This window comes from Ambystoma mexicanum, chromosome 7p (assembly GCF_040938575.1).
Source record: "Ambystoma mexicanum isolate Mex_15411 chromosome 7p, UKY_AmexF1_1, whole genome shotgun sequence".
Taxonomy (NCBI): domain Eukaryota; kingdom Metazoa; phylum Chordata; class Amphibia; order Caudata; family Ambystomatidae; genus Ambystoma; species Ambystoma mexicanum.
Window position 1 is genome coordinate 706,177,934 of NC_090939.1, and position 25,653 is coordinate 706,203,586.

The 25,653-nt window shown below is 47.1% G+C and overlaps 1 protein-coding gene across 1 annotated transcript in view; it reads left to right on the forward strand.

The window, feature by feature from the left end:
- The window catches only part of ZRSR2 (zinc finger CCCH-type, RNA binding motif and serine/arginine rich 2), a 336,397-nt gene that overhangs the window by 232,449 nt on the left and 78,295 nt on the right, over positions 1-25,653 (forward strand). Inside the window, exons 9-10 of the mRNA XM_069636787.1 lie at positions 18,614-18,669; positions 21,209-21,318. Of these exons, the coding sequence (XP_069492888.1) occupies positions 18,614-18,669; positions 21,209-21,318 (166 nt within the window). The remainder of the gene's footprint in view (positions 1-18,613; positions 18,670-21,208; positions 21,319-25,653) is intronic.

Sequence of the window (25,653 nt, forward strand, 5' to 3'; positions counted from 1 at the left end):
AGCCTCAATGATAGCCCGACAATAGGTTGTGTCTCCAGTCATAAAGAGGCCAGTGCCAAAATGAGCCGACTAAACGCTTTGAGCTGGAATGGAGCACACACCAATATTCTCTTCCATCTCATATGTATTAAAGGCATGTAAAGATAGGAAGTATAAACCGTGTCCCCAACCCTTTCTCACAAGTGTATACTACACCTGCCATTCACCTGGTTCCTCCATATTCGCTCTTCTTCATAGATTAAACAATGGGACAGACACGGCAGAGTGGTTTGCTCCTTGCTTTTCCCCATGCACCCCGGGTTGTGGTATTGTAGCACGCTGGTGGGGGATGGGGGGGGGGGGGGATCTAGATTCAGCAGCATTCCCTATGTTTAGTTGTAATGAATCAGTTTAGCCTAACAAGGGTGCAACATCTCTCCTTTCGGCGGGCTTTGAAGACCCACCTTTTCACTTCTAAATGGGCCTTCCTTTCTACCTTCCTTTGCTGTATAGTCCCTGATCCAGTAGCGCCATGATACCCATGTTGGTGGAGGTGCGCTTTACAAATTCTCATTACATTACATTACAACTATGCTAGGGGCCCGGAGTTCAAGTTTAGTAAAAGCATTTTGTGCCAACGTTGTTTTCCCTTCACCTGAAGTAACTTGGAAGGGGATTTTTCATTGTTAACGCGTTTGGATCCACCCTCACTCTCTACAGAGCTATTCAGTTGGGATACTCAGTGGATTAATGCACTTGTACAGCCTATAGATGGCTCCATAGGATGTGTGCTAATGTTATAATAGTATTACATACAATAATGATGTTTCATTTCCTCCCACTAATTGCTCTTTATTCATTGACCTTGAAGGGATGAAAGACTGGGCAAGCCTGCCATGGGCCCTGTGCGAGAGGACTTTGCCGTCAACCTCCCCTATCAGTCTCAGGCTTCCTGAGTCCTAGTCCCATTGGTACAGAACATCATTAGGGTTGCAGGATGGTGCCCTATGTTACTTCTTACTGCACTCAATAACCACAAATTATGTTTGATGCAGTGCAGGACTGAATCAACCGTCCTTTGTTAACGCTGCATGAGGGCGCGAGACCTTGCCTACTCCCACGCCACTACATGGACCATGATGCAACTCTCTGGTGGGCTTTGGCCGGAGGTGAACGGTTCAAAGACACGTTTTCTCCGTTAATTCGAACATCTGCGTTTTTTTTGTTCCTCTTCCACAATAACTGTTATATTTAATGTGCTATGCCGTGATATGCTCTACACTATGGAACCCTTGTGCAACCATATTACTACCCATGTAACACACCATGTACGCAAGTATGTACACCTAAGTGTAACTAAGCCGATTCCTTATAACAGCGCCACGATGCCTCCAGCTGCTTGTGCGCTTTATAAATGCAAATAAATAAAAATAAATAGGTCTGGAAGAACGAATAGGCGACGAGACAGGCGTTAAGCACATTCATAGAACTAGTTGATTATGGTAGGTCGGTGAATTGAGCGTTGGCTTTGGAGATCTGTGCAACATGCGGACACAGATTGAATTACGACATTGCCGACTCAGCCGTTCTGTCTTAAAAAGTTGATATACAAAATCCAACCCCATTTAGTTGGATATCAAGAAAATATATCTTTACAGGACGAATCTGGTATGAAGCAGTCCATAGAACGCGCTCCTGTGCACCACCCGACCTCCCGTGCATGCAGGAGATGTGGCTGGGCGTTGCAATGACTTAATTCACTGGCCAGGCTCCAGACCACATCCAGGGCTCCCTGGTTGCATTACGACTGTCCCTGTGACCTAGCATTGTTGCGATTGGGGAGCTTTTACACTTGCTTCACCATAACGTAATGTAAATGTAACCTTTGAACCTGGCGCACGTGTTGGCTGCATGCAACATTCGGGAGCCAGCAACTTTTTTGGCACATAAACAAATCCCTGAGTACTTTTAGATCATTGCTTGCCTCTTCTTTAACCCTTTAAGTGCCATGGGTATTTCTCCCCAGTGCCAGGGCCTTTTTTGGTGATTTCGGTATGTGGCCATTGAATGGCTTGTAACTTTTTTGTTACATAAGATATCTCGGCCAAATTTGGCTCCTTTTTTTCCCACATGTAGGCGGTCGTAACGCCACCCAGGAATCCTAGGTTGCTGTAGTGGGGTGAGAGAAAATAACCAAAAAGGGGGAACATTTTGGGGTTTTTCAAAATATGCCAATAAACTGATGTACAAAGTAGCCTGTGGTTTTTTCCTTGTAAGAGCTAGGAACGAATGGTTTGCTGTGCTGAATTCCCCAATTTCCTGGCTTTCAATAACAGGTTGAGTGGAAACGGAAAAAAATTATTTTGATGTGGTTATCAACCGTTTTGTGAGAGGTAGGCGATTTTGGCAATTTTTGCCAATTGGACATGCATGGACGGAATGGAAGAAAAGGGTAGGAAAGCCGATTTGGAGGACGGAAAGGCATATATTTCTGAAAAGTAGACAAAGTTCCACGTTTAGGAAGGGGTGATTTGCGTAGGTCAGGCAACAACTAGGTAGGGGAAACTGCCATAGATTGGGGGAAAAGCGGGAAAATGACAGAAAAAAAGGTATGTGTTGGACATGGTTGGCTTGGTATGGCAATGGCTTCTATGAATTTTGAGAAAAGCAATGCTCCGCTACATTCCCCCGACTCTTGCAGTTAGGAGAGCACACATTTTTGTAGTGTTTTACAAAACAAGCAATACCACAAGCCAAACACTGAGCCATGGTACACAGGAGTTTTACGCTCACGGCCTGAACAGACGCACTTAGCATGTGTAAATCGGGAAAACCAATGTGGTGAGGAACGGCAAGCATACATTTTTTGAAAGAGCACAGACAGACCTTTTCAAGGGTAGGGGACTTGTACAGGTTACAAAAGAGTATGGTGCCTAAAGCAGCGACTAAATGTAGGTCACATTTGGGAAATGAAAGGGTTGTGTGACAAAGGGCACCAGAAGATGGGTCAAAACGTTATGAAAACCACACAAACACAACACATGGCCTACCGTCCGGCGTTCCCACAGGTGTCCCGATGAAAACGGTACCTCACATGTGTGGGTGCACCTACTTGGCCGCGAAGGGGAAAGCCTAAAACACAAGTAACCCCAAGTCTGTTTTCAGACCGGAATTTCAGACGCTCTGCCGACCGGCACAACATACAGATATGGGCCTCGGGTGTCCAAGCCACCAAGGAAAACAGGGAACCCCATGCATTTCCGAAAAGAGGATACCCGTGGGAATCCGCAGAGGTATGATTTGGGCAAATCGCCCCAGAATTTATTACCCAGACACCCCTGCAAAGTCCAAAATGTGGGAAATAAAACGCATTTTTCGTACATTTTTCTCGGCTCGCCCATCGAAACACGTCCCCAACAACACATGGGGCCTCATTACGACCCTGGCGGAAAGTTACCGCCAGGGCCGTGACTTTACCGCCATGGTGCTAACTACGTTAACGCCATGGCGGTAAGGGGATTTACCGCCCCATTCCGACCTTGGCGGGGCGGTAAATCCCCAATCCCCATTTACCCTTCCCCATTCCCATTTTTGCCCCATAGGGCATAATGGGAGTGGGGAAGGCGTTAATTACGCCACCGTAAATTACGGTGGAGTAATTAACACCAAGTTCCCTTACCGCCATGGTTTTTTACACCCGCTAAAAGCAGGTGTAAAAACCGCCATGGCGGAAAGGGAACTCGTGATTGGCGGTAAGGGGTCGGCGCAGCTAACGATGGCGCTAACCCCTTACCGCCAGGGTCGTAATGAGGCCCATGGCCTACCGTCCTGAGTTCCCACAGGTGTCCCGATGAAAACGGTACCTCACATGTGTGGGTGCACCTACCGGGGGCGCAAAAGGAAAAGGGTAACCCACTGGTAACCCCAAGCCTTTCGCCATTGCCCATTTTGTTCATGTGGGCAACCTACAGATTTGGGCCTAGGGTGTCGAAGCCAGCAAGGAAAATAGGGAACCCCATGCATTTCCCAAAAGAGGACTTCCCAGACCCTTTGGGGTGCCCCACAGCCCCCCTAAAAAGCGTTCCACCATTTTCCATTTTCTTCTTTGTTTACGAAACTTGCCTTGGTGCAGAGGGGCACATTGGTGTGCCAATCTGGCCCCGGGTTTCCCAAACCTTACTGCCCCACCCACTGGGGGGCCCGTCCCACCATTTTTGGGGGACCTCTCCCCCCCCCAAATGGGTGGCAGGGGCACCTCATGCAGGCCTCCCATGGCCTCCTACAAACGGCTGCGTGAGGTACACCCCCCCTCCATTTGGGGTGGGGGGGAAGAGGGCCCCCAAAAATGGTGGGACAGGCCCCCCAGTGGGTGGGGCAGTAAGGTTTGGGAAACCCGGGGCCAGATTGGCACACCAATGTGCCCATCTGCACCAAGCGAAGTTGGGTAAACAAAGAAAATACAAAATCGTAGGCTGCTTTTTAGGGGGGGCTGAGGGCCACCCTAAATTGGCTTTGAATGTTATACTGCAACGGGGGTGGCACTCACCCCCCCACCCCAAATGGAGGGCCCCACCTCATGCAACCCTCCCTGGGGGCAGATATCTGCTCCTAGGAAGGGGCATCTGACGCCAGGGAGGGATGCATGGGGGAGAGGGCCACCCCCGTTACAGTAGAACCTTTGCCGGCAATGTAGGGTGCCTCTCAGCCCCCCCTAAAAAGCAGACTACGATTTTGTATTATTTTCTTTGTTTACCCAACTTCGCTTGGCGCAGATGGCCACATTAGTGTGCCAATCTGCCCCCAGGATGCCCAAACCCTACTGCCCCATCTATTGGGGGTCCTGGCCCACCTTTTGTGGTGGCCCTCTCCCCCCCCACCCCAAATGGCTGGGGGGACACCTCATGCAGCCCTCCCTGAGACTCCTAGGAAGGGCTGCATGATGTGCCCCCCCCTCCGTTCGGTGTGGGTGAGGAGAGGGCCACCACAAATGGTGGGACAGGCCCCCCAATAGATGGGGCAGTAGGGTTTGGGCACCCTGGGGACAGATTGGCACACTAATGTGGCCATCAGTGCCAAGCGAAATTGGGTAAACAAAACAAATACAAAATCATAGGCTGCTTTTTAGGGGGAGCTGAGGGGCACCCTACATTGTCGGAAAATGTTCTACTGGAACGGGGGGTGGCCCACTCCCCCCCACCCCAAATGGAAGGCCCCACCTCATGCATCCCTCCCTGGGGTCAGATGCCCCTTCCTAGGAGCAGATATCTGCCCCCAGGGAGGGTTACAAGGGATTCCCCCCCTTCTACTTCGGTTGGGGGGGCAGGGCCACCCCCCCCCCTTTCATTCAGTAAAAAATCCATGGTGGCTAGTGGCCCCCCCACCCCTACCTCCACCCCCTTTTCCCATCATTTCTTTTTTCTTTTACATTCCCTGGGGGCAGATGGTCAGCCATCTGCCCCAGGGTTCACATGCATGTGCCCCCATGCTTTGGGTGTCTGGGGGGGAGGGGGGGAGGGCTGCTTACTTGAAGCAGCCCCCCTCCCCCCAACTCACAAACGGATCCATGGTGGTTCAAGTGGGTTGCTGGTCACGGATCAGCGCTCTGCGCTGATCCGTGACCAGCAATGCCTTATGTAGATGGTGTCCTTGGAAAGGGGAGAATCTCCCCTTTCCAAGGACACCACTTTTTGCCATATCCCTGGTGGTCTAGTGGACCCCAGGGCCCCAAAACCCCTTCTAAATCCCCCCCCCCCCCCCTTCCTCGAAGTTTTCATTTTTTTTTTTTATAATTCCGTGGGGGCAGATGGTCAACCATCTGCCCCAGGGTTCACATACATGTCCCAGGGTTCACATACATGTGCCCCCATACTTTGGAGGCCGGGGGGGGCTGCTTACTTGAAGCAGTCCCCCCCCCCCCCAACTCACAAACGGATCCATGGTGTTCCAAGGGGGTTGCTGGTCAAGGATCAGCGCTCTGCGCTGATCCGTGACCAGCAATTCCTCATGTAGATGTGTCCTTGGAAAGGGGAGAACCTCCCCTTTCCAAGGACACCACTTTTTGCCATATACCTGGTGGTCTAGTGGGCCCAAGCACCCCAACCCCCGCCCACCTCCCCCTTCCCTCGATTTTTTTTTTCTTTTCACCCCTGGGGGCAGTGATCATCTGCCCCCAGGGGTCTCTGGCGCTGCATGCTTTGGGGCCACGGGGGGAAGGGGGCCTCCTTACCTAGTAAGCAGCCCCCCCCACGTCACAAACGGATCTGTATTGATCCGTTGGCATTGCTTCCCATGGATCACGCGCCCTGCGCCCGATCCGCGGGCAGCAATGCCACACAATGGGTATCGTTGTAAAGGGGAGAATCTCCCCTTTCCAACGATACCCGCCTCGGTCTCCGGCTTGAAATACAGCCGGAGATCGAGGCGGAGCAAGAAGGTCTCTTACCTTCTCTCTTCACCGCAGTGATTTTACTTTCAGTTTCACGCCGACATGCTTTACGCACGCCGACGTGAAACTGATGGTAATCCAGCCCCCTGGCGTTGCAGGGATCGAGCAAAGCAGAGTGCCAAAACCGACGAGCCGGCTCGTCGGTGGCAACCTGGAGCGATTTCCACTGACAGTGGCACTTAAAGGGTTAAAGACACCCATCTTAACTGCTTGTTCCTTTATTATTCGTCAACAAAACAAATGAGCATAGAAATTACACTGATTTCTTTCGTATCCCAGCCAAAAACTAGGTGCAACAAAAGTACAGGAAGAGGCATGGTATCTTTGCCATTCAAAGATGGCTTCCTTACAGACAGTTATCCAAGATGGCTCCTTCCACGGAAGAGCTCACAGAAACTAATTCCGAGATGGGCAGGAATGGGTGGGATTAGCCATAGGGATTACATTGGCTATGGGCAGAGAATGGGATGGATTACAACTGTTATCCCTCCTCAAATGTCATCTCCATTGTAAAAGCATTAAAGACCCTCATTCAAAGCCCATATTTGAAGCTCTTATGTCAATGACAATAGTTTAGGCTTTGAAGGTAGTGCTTTCAGCGCCACCTAATAGCCCAAACAAAAAAATGTTTTGAAGAGGTTTTTTCTCACTGATTGAATTAACCCTTGATCCATGGAGAGTAGGGCTTCTGAGGATTACTTTTTACTGGAAGCAGAGGTTCACATAATCTCCCACAGGAATTACCCAAACTTGGGTAAAAATAAGGTATGAGGTGCAGCATATTATTCGTGGGTAACTTAACGAACGCACAGAATTACATTTTGAATAAAAATGCTTTGACGCTTACATTTTGTGTGCTATGTTGAATTGTAATTCAGCAGAAAGTGGATTGGCACATATTCGTAAGCACCCTGGTGCTAAATGACAGCTTCAGCCAGAGTGAAGTGTGTATGCTTTTGTGGAATTTTTATCTATTAAGCTGCAGCATACAAAAGGAATTCCTATTACTTTTACGGATGATTAATATGTTGAATTTGGTCGTCTACATTCAGGTAAGTGGGATCCGTATATCCCTTAAAACACACAGCAATCCTGTTGACAAATGCAGTGCCCCCATATGTAAACCTAAGAAAAGGATGTTGTCCTATGTACTGTGGTGCATCTTCTAAATCTTTGGTAAAATAAAGCAACCCTCTTGAGAAGTTACAGTACTGTACCTTAATACTACAGTAGCGTTGATGAGACAGGTCAGCACTAACCCGTTGTATACACTGGGGGCTCGTTGAGGAGTGGCAGTAATGACCACGTGAAGTGCATCAGCCGTGCTGAGAAATGGATGTGATGCTATTAAAGATATACTGGTGCCATTAAATGTACAGTTACCATACTTTAGACCTTTGATCTTGCCCCATAGCGGTCTTAATGAGAAGCAACCACTGTTTGCACAAAAATTACGACAGCCACGTGCCAATAGTGTGCTTCAAAATAGCTGAAGATATGACAGCATCTCTATAAAGTTACAGAACTTCCAACTAAAAGGCAGAGCACCCCTGCAGGTAAGTACCAGCAATGTCCATTCTAAGTATAGAAGCCTTGCCAAGAAGTCTGGCTACTGACCAATTGAAGTGTAGTAACTGGCTGTGAAGAGAGGCTACTGCCTTTTAAAGGGGTAGCTCCCCTGACAACAATATTCGCTAATTCAAAGTAGGGCAGACAAGCTGGGAAATGCCTTTACAGGACCATTAAATATATAGCAGATCTTAGAAAATGGGCAGCAACGTTTCGCGTAAATCAACCATGCTAAGTGTTTGTAGTGCCACCGAAAGTGCTGATGGTATGCATTACTTGTATAGTTGTCCAGCTGTGAAGTGCTGACACCAAACAATTGTTTTTAATACCCCGAAACATGATCAGAAGTATGCGAATTAGCAGCACCCATCTACTAAAAGTGTAGTATTACTTCCAAGCAGTTCCAATTCTGTCCTAATGAAAATACAGTTTTTTAGTTTGAAGAACAGAATCTTGCATAGAGAAGCCACCTGGCTTTCAAGCCCAACTAGATCTCCCTTCGATGGCTGCGGACTCTCAAAGTGGGTAAAAACCACAGAACACGTTATCATGCCATGTTCTTTCTAGAGAGGGGCGCCTACTACTTTTTTTGTATATCTCCCTTCTTATAAATGGGAAGGAGAATTGACTGCTGCCAGGAAGCAGGTATTTCCTGCGCATGGCAGACCCTATCAAAGAGTATTTTTAGGAGACAGCCCACCCACACGGGTCCTGTTTTAATAAAATGTTAGCAAGACCATTTGGGCCCGGGGCCCTAGAACTCTTCAATTTCGCTATCATTACTTCAATGCTTTCTGTAGTAATCTACAAGGACCACCCTCTAGGACAATATTCAGCCTTGGCATAATTTAAATGTACACCTGTTTTATCACTAAGGTGGAGCAGCCACGCTTTTTCCTTAATATGATTTAGAATTAGCTTCTCCCTATCCCCCTTGGCCCGAGACAAGATCTGCCAACTATTTCTCCTATTTCTGTTTCGTAGTTTGCAAATCATACCCTGCCAAATAACACCAATCTTTCAGCCATTGTTTGTATTCTGCCTTAATCGTTTTAGCCTGACTGCAGGTCTCGTGAAGCTAGCTCCCAGCCCCAAGAAGCCTTTTCAACGTCCCCCTCATGTCTCTCTTAGCGTCACGAGTGGCAATATCAAATGTATTTGTGTGTTTATCGACAAATGCCAAATTGCCCAATGGGGCCACTCCTAACATTGTTGCTAACTCCCATTAGAAGATACCAACCAGTTTATATCCCTCTGAAAGGGTTGCGTAAATAACTGGTTGGCCTTACAGATGCTTCTAGCACTCCAGCAGATGCAATTACCTGCGTGATTAGGGTGAGCCGCAATACAGCTTCGAGGGTGAGCTGTGGCTTTAGTACAGTCTAATGTTAGGGCCAAGATGGCATGGTCACTAAATCCAGTTTGCTCAATCATTAGTTTTCAACTAACGGGAATTATTTCAAAAGAAATAATCAAGAGTCGCTCTGCTCTTCCCCATAGCTCATGTATATTGGCCCATGTACATCGCCCCTGGTTCTACCATTCATCAGCGTAAGCTCCCAGTTTCTCATGAATTTTACCCATTGGGCGCCCTTATCATTACCCTTGTTTTGCAGCATTTGGCAGTTTTTGGCAACATTATAATAGGGAGCACACTCCAGGTCGTCGGTGCAACGAGCATTGAAATCCCCACCTAAAAGTATCATCCGCTCATCAGGTGTGTCAGTCCGCAGGCCAAAACCTTGCCTAATAAATTGAAAGTCCCACCCAGAGCTATGTTGTCCGGGGGGCTGGGGGGTACAAATGTATTATCAATAGACTGCACGTCTCACCCAACGTCAACTCTACAGCTTGTTACAAGCCCGTAGGTGCCGCAAGATCAATTTTCCGAGACTCTATGGATTGGCTGACACCGATTATAAGCTCCCCATATGGTCTAAACTGGGGCCCCCTTTTTGCCTTAACGTTATATAGGTGGTAGCCCCCAAAAAACAAAGTAGACTCAAGCCAGGTTTCCTGTAATAAAAAATTATATTTGGCAAGTAAGGGGCCAAACCATCCTTACCCAGGAGGTGGCTGTGCCTGCTCATATTCCAACATACAATGGCACAGCTTCAATACTCAGCACTGCTATATTCCCCAATGGGAGCCAGATCCGTCTTAGGTAAGAATTGGTGCAGTCACACTGTGTGAGACTACACAACACTTATCTGCTTGGTATTAGGTAACACACCTACTGGTATAGGCTTGTACTACACAAGTTGGTAGTGTGACTGAGCAGCCAGGCTTATCTCAAGAGGGGTAAATGTGAGCTGAAGAGCTGTACAAATGAAATCCGTAAATACAAGTAGCCAAGTTAAACTTACACTCAAGGTTTCAGTTATAAATAGTTATTTATTTAACATCATTTTTTAAATAAGCATTCTTTAGAAAGGCAATTTGTTGTAACATTATAAATATACTTTAAAATTACTTTTCAGAATCAAAAGTTGGTGGATAATCTTTGGATATGCTTCTTACGCAATTCCTACAACCAGAGGTGACTTCAATCACATGGACAGTAATAGCATTTTTATATCCCAGTAGTATACTTTGCAGATTCTGAGGTTGCAGAAAGGAAAGGTTAGGGAAGAAAAAAGATTTAGACAGCTTCTCAGTATATGTGAGGAAAACGAAATCTTCCAATGAAATCTAGATAAGCCTTTCCCAGCAGTAACAGTATACAACAAGCTACCACCTATGCGGGACAAACAGTATCAAAGTCAATGTACTAGAAGAGTATTCAGGGAGCCAGGACAGCCAAGTCATTTGGGACACTGTCTATGGATCTGATGCACTTCTTAGATCAAAGTCTTGCACAAAGTTACAGTTTTTAGAAAAATCCCTTGTAGGGTCACACGCTGTTGGGCCTGTGAGAAGAGTGTTAAAATCAACTCAAAAAGGTACGCCAATGCAATTCCCAACTGAGAAGAGCGCGGCTAAAGGCAATAAGGTAAGTACCCCAAGCCTAAATAGTACCTCTGGTTTGAAGAAGAGTGGTCCAGCTGGATTCTGTCTTGCTACAATGGTGCAGACCCTGCTTTCTGAGCCTCAGTCATGGGGACAAAGGGAGGACGCCTGGAGGGTTCCTGGGGCGGTACTTGGGAGGTCGCCGGCAGCTATGGGCTCTTTTCGATTCAGCGACACTTCAGGGTTTCAACGATTAGCAAACAGCATTGATGAGGGTCTCGGACACAGTTGGACTCTCTTCGCTCCCTTGGTCCTGCACTCTGCTGAGGGGACTCTGCATCTGGAAGTCCTGCTTCTGGATGGTCCTTAGGAGTCTCCTGGAGCTCCTGGCCAGATTCGTTCAACTGCAGACGTTGCACTGGACTACGGACACTTGATACCTGGCATTGGGCTGCCAAAGCGACAGAGAGGCACTGCAAGTCGGGGCTGGTGGTCCGATGGATTTCGGTTCGGGGTTACCCTTGCCTTTTAAGCAGGTTTCTCTCATTCGGGCACAGCCGAGGCTGTCAATCACACAACAGGATGACTGTCCTTAAAGGACAGACAGCCAGCCAATCAGGACAGGTTGCATTCAGGCATTCCTAGAACCAAAGGACGGGAGTTTCGGCACCCTCCCTCACATCATGTCCTTCCAGGCACACTGGAGCCCGGGGTGGGCTTCAGGGCTGAAGCCCGCCAAAGGCAAGACAAACAAAGGGCTCAAACCTGCCCCAACGCACAGGGTAAACCCCAAGAAAGACCTCACAAACAGAACATGGTGAAAAAAGAAGACGGTGGCCATTTTGACAAAATGGTCACCCATGGGTGCTGTACTGCAGCTGAGGGTTCAGTCTGTGGTAGAAAAGCACAATGGTAGGAACAATTACACCACTCCAACCAGCCATTTAAAGTAGTGAGGGTAACATAAAAATGTTACATGAGACTGTAGGATAAGGGGTTACTAGGTAACCCCCAGCACTCCGCATAAAATGGGGTGTGCTGGACCTACAAAGAGAAAAGGTAAGTAACATCAATTTCATTTTACTATTCCTAGGAACTGTAGTTCAGACAAGAAAAGGTAGTTAAACCTTATGAGAAATCTAAATGATTTCTCTGTGACACTGCACTGAAGGTGCTGTGTGGCACCATACAAACGGTATGGAGTTTTTCAGACTCCAAAAACATTGAAAACACAAAATCCAAATCAGGTAAAAACACAGAGAGTGAGAAAAACGTCTCACTCACTCCAGGGTTAAAACTAAAATGTCCTAAATCCAGCAAAATAGCTGGGGGTCTCTAAGGTTGAAGGGAATTAGCACAGGCATTAAAACTCTCCCTAATAATTCCCTTACGGTTGACCCCACTGTGACCTCGCAATTCCAGGCCTGCTGCTCTCTTGGGGACAGCAATCAAAGCTGGACCTCCTTTGAGCTAGTGGCTTAATATGCCCACCCAAGCCAGTTGCCGTTGACCATGCCCCACAATTTTCATCAGCATAGGTCAACATACTGTCAATTTATATCCTAGAATAGGCAAAGCATCCATACACATACATAATAATGAGACCACTGCGGGGACTCAAATTTTATGAGCTCCCAGTTTGGCACTCTGTCCCATGGTGGAAGTTCAATTCGTGCCATGTCACTGCTGCTAATACTTGCCAAACTGTAGGAGATTGTTTAAAAGTAACTTGCACATCAGTCCATGTAGCCATCTGACCGTCCAGTACTATGGCACCACGCCCCTCTAGATGCAATTCATCCCACCAATCTTCCCCATGGGAGCGGGACTCCTCAATGTTTAGAACCCCATCTTTCGTAGAGCAGCCCACTGCAGGCTGTAGCAGCTTGCCATTGCGGTAGACCACCATACTTCTCGATAACTCGCCGGATAACCCTTAGGCTCCGAGACTTTTTCCTGACATTTCAATATTGTTTTCTTGGGCACCAGGGTGGACTTGACGCTTGTATAGGCCCATTTATCCAGTGGACCTCTCAAAGTTATTTGTCTGTCACTCTGTATTTTAGTGAAAGATCTTTGGCCATCCGGCGAGGCAATTAAGCCCCCCTGAATGCCTGTCAGCAAGTGGAATGAAGGGTTTAGGCAAAAAAGTGACCTGTTTAACAACTTTCTTTGCGCCTTCGATAGGTCCACCTTGCATACCTTTTGTTGTTGATTATTGGTGTTAGGCAAAGTTTGAATGCATTACCCTCTGGGAACACTACAAACTATGACTACAGGTATAAGCAACCCAACCTTTGGTACAAGCTTGTACTACACAGTTTCGGTCGCGTGTTGAGCAACCAGGCTCATCTCAAGAGGGGAAATGTGAGCTGTAGTGGAGTTACACAAAGATTCACAGTTACAGGTATTAAAATAAACTCTTACACTCAAGGTTTCTTGCATAAACAATTATTAATTTATTTTATCAGTCAGTTATAAAGCCTTCTTCAGAAGGGAGCAATAGAATAGTAACACACACATATACTTCAATACTGTACACTTTCAGTTTCTGAATCAGACATGCCCCTTTTGGGATGGCCCACAGACACAACCTATACACATGTGACTTCAGTAACAAGGGTACTGGGGACATTAATAACTTACTGTTGGTATTCAGAATACTCTTTAAAAGTTGGTAAAAGGCAAAGTTATCAGAACACAAGACATCACAAATATTCTTAAGCAGTGCAGATACTTTTTGAGTTCTCTAGAAGAGTCATTCGATTCAATAGGCTAAGCCAAAGTCAATGGGCAAAAGTCTTGGATAGGATAAAGCACTTCTGATAAGTAATAGAAAAGTCTTTGCACAAGTTCTTAGAAGTCTTTGAAGAAAATAAGAATGGATTGTAGGGCCAAAAGCAGATTAGACTTGTGAGTTGTGGAAATTACAAGCACTTCTACAGTCAGAAGTAAGTTCTCTTAGACTTGTTTTACAGTACCTTGCTAAAGAAGAAAAGATGCAGCTGGGGACTTCTGTTCCTGTTCAGCTCTACAGATCTCACTGTTCCTGAGCCTCAGTTGTGGGGACAAGAGGGAGGACGTCAGGGGACTCCTGCACTACACCAGTACTGTCAAAACTAGCAACCGGCAAACTTTCCTTTCAGTGGCTGTTTCGTATTTCAGCTCCTTGTGGTACAGCAAATAGCAATAAGCGCGGTTCCTGGCTGTCAAGGTGGACTTTCCTCACATATGAGGTCCCTCACTTGACTGAGGGGGGGGCCAGGCTCGGTCAGTCCTGCTTCGTGGCAGTCCGGAGGATCTTCGAAAAGCTTTAGGCCAGCTTACAAGCGACGCACACAATCTGGTGTCCCTCTCCCTGGCTCTACGGTTTCCTGCAGCAACTCTGAGGAAATTCAACCAGCTCCGAGACGGGTGTCCAGGTGGGTTACTTGGGAGTTGATTGGTCCCACCAACTCAAAGGGAGAAGTCGTCCTTGCAGGGCTTCTCTGTCGAGGCAAACTTGGCAAGCAGTCACTGCAGCAGGGCTTCCCCGGGCAAACCAACGGTCCAGGAGTTACAGCCAGCATCCTCTTCAAGCTCTTCTTCTGTTCCTTCCTCCAGTGGTCGACTCTGTCTTCCAAGCCTAAAGACTCACCTTTTATTCAGTTATCTCACATTCATTCCAGCCTAGCTGTCACTCACCCAGCATGGTGGCTGTCCTGGCCGGACAGTCAGCAAGCCAATCACCACAGAGTGCATTTGGGTCTCCTAGGAGACTAAGCACAGGGAGTTTCGGGCACCTCCCTCACTTCCTGCCTACCCTAGACACTCAGGCGCCAGAGGCGGGTTTCTCTCAGAAACCCTGCCAAAGGCAAAAAGAAAAGAGACCAAACTTGGTTTGGCGCGCAGCGAACTCTCTAGAAGGACCTTTCCACAAAGACCTGGCGAAAAAAGACCAGGCACCATTTTAGCAAGGATGGCTCAATGCCATTTTGAAAAAGATGGCTCCCGCGGTTAACGTTACCGGGTCCGCGAACGGTAAATGCAAACCTAGGTAGTTCAAAACGAACCACTGCCACCAGCCAGTCAATTGAGGAAAGGGTAAGGGGATCCTAAGAAACCCCTTCAGCACTCTATTGTAAGATAGGGTGTGCTGGGTCTAGCAAGTACAATGCTAAGTAAAGCCAAATTCACTTTACTGCTCTGGGAAACAGTAGTTGATCCCAGAGAAGGTATTTAAACCTTGGGAAATCTGGAAGACTTCCCTGTGGCACTGCACTGAAGGTGCTTTGTGACACAATTGTAAAAGATGATGCCTATGGAGTTGGTTAGACTCCGTGATCAAAAAGAAACAAACTCAGAAAACGCACAGAATTAAAAGTACAAAGTCCCAAAGTTCACCAAAAGAGCTGAGGGTCTCTAAGGTAGAGAGGAATTAGCACATTTTTGAGAATTCTCCCTAACAATTGGTGACTGACTTTTCATCATTGACAGTTTGTTGCAAAGAGCATCCAGTGCATCATCTTCATCACATGCAGCTATATTTAATGAGTCTTGAGTGTTTAGTGTGGCACTAGGCGGGGGACCCAGGCTCCCGGGTCAACCAATGTATCAGTGAGATGAACCACCGGGTTCACATCTCTAGTTGTAAATTTAGATATCACTGCCTGTCAACTTTGTACCGCATCCTGAGGCCTTGTACCTTTAAAACCTTCCTGGCTGCCTGCAGTGATCTCTGAGTTGTCCAATCTAAAATCAGCCACCTTTGCCGTGGTCGGCGGCCATATCAGAGCAGAGGGAAAACAGGCTCTCTACTTTGGCCAGTATTGTGTTAATCCTAATAGATAAATAATTAATTCCATCCTGCACAACGTCTCTGAGGGAAATGCAATGTTTCTTCGTCCAAGCTATCGCCCCCAGCTGACTCTGACCTGCCAGACAATATGGCAAGATTAGGGCTGCTGGACAAGTTAACCCCAATGTCATTGTCATGCTGGGGGGGGGGGGAGAATAAACCCCCAGAGAGTTGGGTTTCAGTGTGTGGCACAGGTGAAGCAGTGACTCATTATTATCGATTAATGAGATGGGACTAAGTATGTGATTATTAAAGTCTTCAACTAGCCCAATCCGTGAGCCTTGTCAGGTGGTTTCTGGCTAGACCCCCCTCCGGGCAGGTCATTAGTGCCTGTAGATTGTACTGGTAATTGGCAAGGCGATGAAGCCGTTCAAATTTTACTGACGACCCCGAAGTAGCCAGTAATCCTTGGCTGATTTGACAAGAGCAACTTCCCTGGTCGTGCTGCCTCTTTTTTTGTGCTTCTTAGTGGAAGGATCCTCAGCGAGCTCCCTGCTGCTCCCGCGGGACTCCGTGGTCATTTGCCCACCTTCACCACGCCACTCCACAGCCCCGGTCTATGTTGTATTTTGGATTTGGGCTTCGTTTCCCAGTAATGAGCCGCAATACAGGCCTATGAGCCAGAGTCAGTATGGTGATATACTTAATGGTGCTTCAACAATGTCGACAACCTGGCCCTAGTTAGTGAGCATGGGTGGCAGACAGTGCGCAGTACACACTAAACACCAAAGTATGCTTGTTATTCCCTACACCTCACGCTGGTCGTGCAGTTGCACAAACAGTAACGGCGCTCATAGGGGCACTCCCCACCACCTAGCCAGGAACAGGACTCTGCCCCCGCGCTACTCCACTTCCACCATGATCACTTTAGCTGAGGCAGGGGTGCTGGCTGCAATCACTGCGCCAGAGCCTCATGTGGCAGGTGGATGGGGTAGGGCATGGTGTAACGAAAGATGTGGCTGTCGTACCGTATTTCTCCAATCAATGAAAATTCACCTGCACAATCACAGTCTCCGGCACAGCTGTGCTTGTTGGGGCGACGGGGCGCAACACTGCAGATGCCCAAGCATGGCATAGCAAATCCAACTGGGCCTCCTGCAGCAGATCCTCCTAGGGGTTAGAGGAAGGAGCCCGGAATGGGGAACATCAAGCCGCTCTGTGTTTGTCTCCCGCCTCGTGTTCTCGCGGACTCACACAGCTACAGCCGCTTCCGACCCTGTACATAATCTGACCTACAACTTTGAAGGGTCCTGTCCATTTGTCCTGTAAGACCCTCTGTCTTACTGGGATCATGATGAGAAGTTGTTGATCTGGAGTAAACTCCACCATGTTTGCCTTCTGATCATGCCATTGCTTAACCAGAGCTTGACCAACTTTCAAATTCTCAGTAGCCTCTTATCATTTGTGCCATCCTCTGTCTGAGGCCTAGCACATAGTCAGTAATGTAGTGGGACATAACATTTGACCCCTTGTCGTATACAACCTCCTTAGGAAATCCTACTCTGGTAAAAATACCAAGTAGGGTCTTAGCCACTGCCTGAGCAGTAACAGTCCTCATTGGAATAGCTTTAGGGTACCTAGTGGCATGGTACAATCTCCGCACCCATCTTGGGCCAGTAAAAGTACAATGAGATCCTCTCCTTGGTCCTCTTAGATCTTAAGTGACCAGCCAGGGGGATTTCATGTGCCAACTGTAGGAATGTAGGTCTCACTTCCTGGGGTACCACCAGTCTCCTGGGGTCTCCTCGAATAAACTCCGTAGGCTCACTGTAGAGAATTCTATCCTCCCAATTTAGCCTATGCTTCCCAGTGTCTTGCCCTTCACTCTGGGAAGCTGCCTGCTGTTGCAGACTCTCTAGAGAGGGATCCTCTCTGTCCCCTACTGAAGTCTGTCCTTGAGGGTCCACCTTCTGCAAGCGAAGTCTGCAGCTCAGGATGGTCTCTTGGATCCAGATCTTCTATACAGGGTTGTATCTCCTCTTCTGACCCACCAGAAGAGGGTTCTTCAGGGCATTCCTTTAGCACCAGCTCAGCCTCAGCTGGTGGTGTGGGTCACCCTAATCGTATTTCTGGTGCTTGTATCTGCTTAGATTCACATACTCCCACCCTTCCTCCCCTACTGGAGTAGAAGGCACATAGATTTATTTTGGTGTTCTCTGGTTCTGCTTTACAACATCTGTACTCAGGCTATACTTCATGTAACCTCATGTCAGAAACAATCAATCTGATGGACCTCGACGAGTGAAGGACCATGGGGACAGTACACGTCACACTAGGGATAGTATTACTAATCACGCCCTGTCGACGTCCGTTTTCGAGTTTCGAAAACAAATCTTATAATATTCTGTGACTTCCACTAGATGTCGGACTATGGACTATGCAGAGCATGTGAATCTAAGCAGATAGAAGCACCAGAAATACGATTACGGTGAGTAATGTATCCCATATTTGGCATTATTTCAGTCTAGTGTATTGTCTAGATATAAATGTGTGGGCTTATTTTACCTTTGGGCCAGCTTGCTACCCCTACAAGAGAATTTAGCCTTGTTGCTCTTTACATGTTACTTGCCTTAAGAGAGAGAATTTACTTCCCTTTCTTGCCAGGTGTGTTGGCCCTCTTTAAGGCGAGTGGTTGTCGGTCCCTCAATAGGGTGTTGTAAATAAAACGCTATGATAAACTGCCTTTCAAATCCTAATCTGTCACTAATCCTTCAGGTATATTTTATCAAACCTTTGCCTATATGGATTTCTGTTCTTATATTTAAAGTAAAAGCAAAATGTTCTTATGTGGAGTCTTTCTACAGTGATTTCTCAACTTCCTCTCTCTTTTTTAGGTCAGCTGCAATTTTGAAGTTCACCTGAGGGGAAATGTGTATGTCCAATATCAAACGTAAGCATAATGCACTTAGTTACTATACAAAAGTTTACAGCGACAGCTTATCAGGATTTTCCTATCAAAGCATGAGGTATAGCGCACAAACAAAATGAAACAAAATTGTTCCTGATGAAATTGTTTGTACTTTTACATTTAACACTTCTCAAACTGGCCTGTTCGTGTCTTTGACTTTCGCCAAACCATTGTTATTTCTAGATACAATCTTGCCTTGTGGAACAAACCATGAATTACTAACGGAATGTGGGTGTGTATGCCTAAATGTTGGGGGGGGATGAGTGTATCGCTGAAGTAGACAGTTGCAGAATAGAAGACTATGCAGGAGGTCACAATGTTAAAGGAATAGTGCGCTAAAAAATGTTATTGTCCCGAGCGTTCGGGCATGTAGTTTTAAGCAAACTGTGATTGATCGTAAAAACATGTCCTATGCATCTGTGTGCTTTACCTTTCCTCCAGGAAAGGGTTAATTTACTTTGCATTGGGGGGTTCAAAAGTACTTGCCTGCTTCAGAATATTTGTGTAATCTTTGTTTTTTTTTCGCAAACCCATTTCTTTGACACCAAACTCAGTATTGCTCTAAATGTACCAGTGCTATATTAATGTCCACAGTGTCCTAGTTATTTTAGTCACCTTATGGTGTAGGAACCATCTGTGTGCCATCCCAAATGGGTACTTGCTGATTTAGAGAAACTCAGAGTGTGTATTTTGAAGTGTATTTCTGTGTTACTTTTATATTGCTACCTTCTGAAGAAGGCCTATTCAACTGACTGTTAAATGAATAATTATTTAATCAAGAAACCCTGAGTGTATTTGAATACGTGTCACTGTGAATCTCTGTAAAAATCCAACTGCTCACATTGACCCCTCTTGAGATGAGTCTTGCTGCTCAGCCACACTACCAACCTGTGTAGTACAGACTTATAGCAACGTTTGGGTTACCTATTGCCAGGAGGACAAGGTTGGTGTAGCCTCCCAAAGGGTACTGCATACAATCTTACCTAACAACAGGCAAACAGCAGTGCACTTTCTGGTGGCAGAGGTGTTCTGTAAACTTCTGACCCAGCTAGTCCTAACCAGGTCACGGGGAGGGAGCCCCTTTCACAGTTCCTTCTGGTCGATGAGAAGGCTGGTATGCGCCAATCCCAGCAGTGATGCACCTTCAAGGCGTGTTATTCTTGGCAGGTTGCTGCAGCAGAGCTTCCACAGTGTTATCTCAGTGACTGGCAAAGGTTTAGCTGTAGGTTCCCCATCTTCTAGGAATATAGAAAGCTGAGTTTTTACCCAGCATCCTTTCACAGCCATTCATCCTTTCAAATGTGCAATCAATGGAGGTCACACATTCAAACTTTACAGTGCTTTCCTCTGGGAAAAGGCCCACGATGTGGTTTCATCCTAGTATCCCGACCACTTATTAATGAACTTGCAAGATCAGGCATTTATCAGGCATTGGCTGCTCCGGCACCATGCTTCCTGAACACAGATACGCATATCTGTATTCTTTCACACAAAGTAAGTACAGTTTAGGTATGCATCTCCTACAGCGTTTCTAATGCAAGAGGGCCACCGCTTGGCTCTGTGTCATAGTGCAGGGAACTGCTCACAAGTTTTGTATGTATTGGCAAGTGGTGGGGTCAATTGCAAAGTCATCTTTCTGGCACCATCTTCCAAGGCAAGCACAGCTAACTGGGCCAGATTACTTGTCCAACAAAACATAGGTTACCTTTTGGGCACCTTGTGAGCCTTAAGGTCTCTGAGAGCACAACATACAGAGCTGCACTCTTAGTGCGGTTTTGACTGAAGACTCTCTGTGGAAATGTTTTGTGAACCAGCTCAGGACAATCAAAATGTTTAGAGGCCTCCAACCGGAGCCAAAACTTTGAACCTTTGACCTAAAAATATGCCTTTTATGAATCCTCACTTGATTTTAAGGTGATGCATTCAATTTTATTTTTGTGTAGGTACTGATAGAAATGCTTGCCTGTGAGATACAGGACCCTAGCTTGTAGCCCATAAACAAAATGTGGCCCTGTCAAGATCTATAGATCATACCTGTTGTCCAGTGGACAGATGCATGACTTTCTTTTAAGCCAATACATATACCAAAGTTGAGATACAAAAAGTAGCATTTCATTTTTCAGGTAAATCGTTAGACATCAGGAACTTTGAGAGTGATAGATCTTGTTTCTCATTCGTATGCAGCCAAACCAGGGGAATTTGCAAAAGAGTAGTTTATTTGTGTTGATTTGTCATTTATCATAATGGTACTTGCCACTTTGGTTGAAAGTAAATTGGTAGACATTTTTTTAATCACAATTTTGACTGCATTTTTTAACTGAAAAATAGTAGATGTGGGTTGGGATTAGGTTTATAGAAAGTGTGCTGTGGGGATAGAGGAGAGGGATGTGGAGGTTCTACCGCCATAGTTTGCGGTACACAATGAGGTAAAGTAAGTGACCATTTTACTTTCGACCTGAAAAAATTGGGGTTATAACATAGATTCATGAAAATAATTGTGTGTTGCCTTTTTCATTTTAAGAGAAGAAGAATGTAAGGAAGCATTTAACCTTTTTAATGGACGTTGGTATGCAGCCCGACAGCTTCAGTGTGAGTTTTGTCCTGTGACCAAATGGAAAACTGCGATATGTGGTAAGTGCCTGAATAGCTATCAAAAACTCGGATAGGCCAGTGTTTCATTGTTAGGATTGTATTCTAAAAACACCTCTGTGGGAGTATTCTGAGATGAACAGGGTAATTGATACTTGGGTGTAGCCAAACACTTTCAATGTAAGTACACACTGAGCAGTAAGACAGACTTAATGAGATATGGGGGCGGTGCAGTAGTAAGGTTAACCACACACAGAGCACTCACATAAATTAAGCAACACTGGAGTACACAAATAAGGCAATTTATTAGACATCTGAACTGCAGGTATGCAATGTAAGTAAAAGAGCCATAACTAAATGTAAGGGAGGATTCTCAGAAATGTGCTAATTCCCTTCTACCTTAGAGACCCCCAGCTCTTGTTGCTGGACTTTAGGACTTTTAATTTCTAACCTGGAGAGAGTGAGACCTTTTTCCCACTCTCTCGTGTACTTTTCATTAATTTGAACACTGTTTCTTTTCACTTTAGAGTCTGACAAACTCCATAGGCATCATCTTTACATTGTGACTCACAGCACCTTCAGTGAGTGCAGTGGCACAGGGAAGTCTCTTAGATTTCCCAAAGGTTTAAATACCTTCTCTTGGTGAAACTACTGTTTTCAAGAGCAGTGAAGTGAAATTGACTTTACTTACATTTTGTAACCTTCTAGACCCAGCACATACTATCTTACAATAGGGTGCTGGAGGGGTTACTTAGTATCCCCCTTGTCTAGTTTCTCATGTAACATTTTTATGTTGCCCTTTCTACAATTAATGGCTGGTGGCAGTGGTTTACTTTTTCCTACCATTGTGTGTTTCTTACGTGGGCTGCAATTGCAGCTGCAGTAAAGCACCCATGGGTGCCCATTTTGTCAAGATTGCCCCGTTCTTCTTTTTCCGCCATTTCCTGTTGGAAAGGTCCTTCTTGAAATTTACTCTGCGTGCCAAACCAGGTTTGGTCTCTTTGTTCGTTTTGTCTTGGCTCCAGCGAGTCTGGCAGGGCAGGAAGCGAGGGAGGTGCCTGAAACTCCCTGTGCTTAATCCCCTTGGTTACAGGAATGCACCTAAAGGTGATTGGCTGGCTGGCTGGCTGTCCTTGGAGGACAGTCACCCTGCTGTGTGATTGACAGCTAGACTGCGAATAAATGGGAGAAACCTGCATAAAAGGCAAGGCTTTTTGCTTGAAAGGCAGAGTTGGCCACTGGACGAAGGAATCCAAAGAAGAACTTGGAAGAGACGCTTGCTGCAAATCCTGGACCATTGGTTTGCCTGGTGAAGCCCTGCTACATTGTTGAAGCTCCTAATTTGCCTCGACCAGAGAAGCCCTGCAACGGGCGACTTCTCCCCTTGGGTTGGTGGGACCAATAAACCCCAAAGCAAACTCATCTGGACATCCTTTCAGAGCTGGCTGTACTTCCATTGCTGCTGCAGGAACCGATTGCCAGGGAGAGGAACACCAGATTCGAGTGTCTCTTTTCTAAGTCGGACCCGAGCTACAGGAAGATCCTCCAGACTCCCATGAAGCAGGACTGACCAAGCCTGAGCCATCTCAACAGTGCTGGACCCCAGGTGCGTGGAAATGCCATAAAGGTATCCGAGAACCGCAGTGGTGCTATTTGCGAGAGCCACAAGGAGCTGAAACCGCAAAGTGCCGCTGATCTGAAGTATGCCCATTGCTGCCGCCAACCTTGAATTCGTAGTGCAGGAGTTCCCAGACATCCTCCCTCTTGTCCCCACAACTGAGGCCCAGGAACAACCGGATCTACATACCTACACAGGAACAGAAGCCAGCTGGAACCAATTTCTCAGACCTAAGGTACTGTAAAACTAACCTCTTGTTGTGTAGCCTTGCGAGTTCTCAGTTGAGACTTGTCTTGGTTGCTTTTGCAGAGTTGCTTGCAGCTTTACCCCTCAAAAGCCTCCCAGCTTGAGGCCCTACAGCAATTTCATTTTCTATAAAGACTTCTAAAAACATTGTGCAAGACCATTTTTTTACCTACAAGAAGTGCTTTAGCTCACCTAGACTTTTGCTCAATTAACATTGGCTGTCCTGGCTCCCTGAAAGACTCTTCTATTCTCTGACTTTGTGCTTTAACTATCCCTCAACAAAAGTCACACATTCTATTACTTGTGTAGCTGTGAAAGGGTTAATTTACTTTGCATTGGAGGTTCAAAAGTACTTACCTGCTTAAGAATATTTGTTAACCATTGTTTTATTCCCTAAAAGCTTTTCTTTAACACCAAACCCAGTTTTGCTCTAAATGTACCGGTGATGTATCAATGTCCACAGTGTCCTAGTTATTTACGTCACCTGAGGGTGTAGGAATTGTCTGTTTGCCATCCCAAATGGGTATCAACTGATTTAAAGAAACTGAGAGTGTGTATTTTGAAGTATAATTCGAGGGGATTGTGACCTCCGACGTATTCCACATCTTTGACAGTAATTACCACAGCTGTGCTGCTTCGGAAAACGTTTTCGGCGTAGGCATCCTGCATCAATGATGTCGATACGCTCCCTCGAGGACCTCCGTCGACGGTCGACGTCACCGGATGTTATATCTAGGACGCACAACGCCCGTAGCCTCAGCTCCATTTTTTCTGCGAACGTGTTCGCTTTGGAATCTCAGCACGCTCGATTCTTCTACTTTGTTGTGAAAGTTTGAGAGCATGTCTTCGTCTTCTTCTACCCCGAAGTCGGGCTTCAAAAAGTGTCGGGACTGCGGTTCCAAAATGTCCATCACTGACCTGCACGACGTCTGTCTCTGGTGCCTCGGCGAAAGCCACGCCACCGACGACTGCCATGACTGCCAGTACTTGACTTCGAAGGCCTTGCGGGAGCGAAAGAAGTAGTTAACGGTAGGTAGGGTATCTAAACCCCCGTAAGTCGAAATCTGCTGGACTTTCGACCGACAACTCGAGGGGCGATTCTTCGTGTCGGCGTACGTCTAGGGGGTCTCGGTCTCGGAGTGGGTCCTGCCATTCCTCTGCCTCTTCTAGGCATTCTCGGAAGCGCCCTCACCGGTCGCATTCCCCTTCATCAGAGGACTCCGCCAGACGGCGGGTAGCTTGTCCCACCAAGCATTCATCGCTGGCGGAATGGGACGCATTCCGCACGGAGATGATGGCGATTTTCGAGTCGCAGGGCACCGTTCCATCCACGCCTTCGGGAGAAGCCGTCAAGGAACAAGCTAGAGCCACCGCTCGCACACCTTCGGGCTTGGGCGGTCTGCGCGATCATCGGGAGCCGTTGAGGTCCCGATCGGACATGGTTGATCACCATAGCCGTGCCAGGTCCCGGTCCTCGACGCCGTCAAGACCGTTGGAGCCTGTGCAGCCTTCTAAGAAGGCATCTGCGCCATGTCCGTCGAGGGACTCTCTTGAGGCTCCGGCTTCGAGGAAGTCGTCGACGTCATCGGCGGCGAGGCCGTCGAAGGACACGCTCGGGGCTCCGGCCTCGAAGCCGTTGTCGAAGTCATCAGCGCCTCGGTCGACGTTGACACCTTCGATCAGCGCCCTCAACGCCTTTTGAGGAGGATTTACCGGAGGTGCCCCAGAGGGCTGTTGAAATTCTGAGGAAGGCCCTCAGTAAATCAGTGAGGCCTGTATTTGAGCCCTTCTCTGGTCATCCCCCCAGGCTTGATTTATTCCAGCCATCGGACTATATTTCAGAGGTGGAAGAAGGGTTGGATGAGGAGGGAGTTGTACCTCCTGAGGTTCCTGATGACCTGTTGTCTGGTCACAGCCAAATGGAAGTCCTACGTCAGTCCTTACATGACACCAGTGGTCTGGACACCTCTCCGGAGGTTGAGTTTGGCAGGCCTGAGCCTGGTACACATGCCGAGTCCTCGTACAGGTGTCTCATGTCAAGGGTGACTGAGTACTTGGAGTGGTCTGCTCCACCTGTGGATTTTCTGCAGGATGACCCGACAGATATATTGGACCAAGTTCCACCCACTGACCCGGTGTTGCCATTTGATATGGCTTTACAAAGAAGGGTGGCAGCGGCTTGGAATGCTCCGGAGAGTCTCCCGGCAGTGAACAAGTCGCTTAAAAAAAAATACCGTCCAGCCACCAGTTGTGGCCCCTGCTACTTGTCTACGCACCCCACTCTGAAGAGTTTGGTGGTGCAGGCGGCTACGGCCCCAGCGAAGCAGGCTGCGTACCCTACCATCCCTCCTGATAGGGACGACAAGCGTTTTGATGGATTGGCGAAGAAAATATTTTCATTTGGGTGTATGGCTTTAAAGGCAGCCAACTCCGTTTGTGCCTTGGCAAGATTCACTCACACTCTGTGGAATTGTGTATCTTTGGCGGCTGAACATATTCCTGAAGGGGAGGAA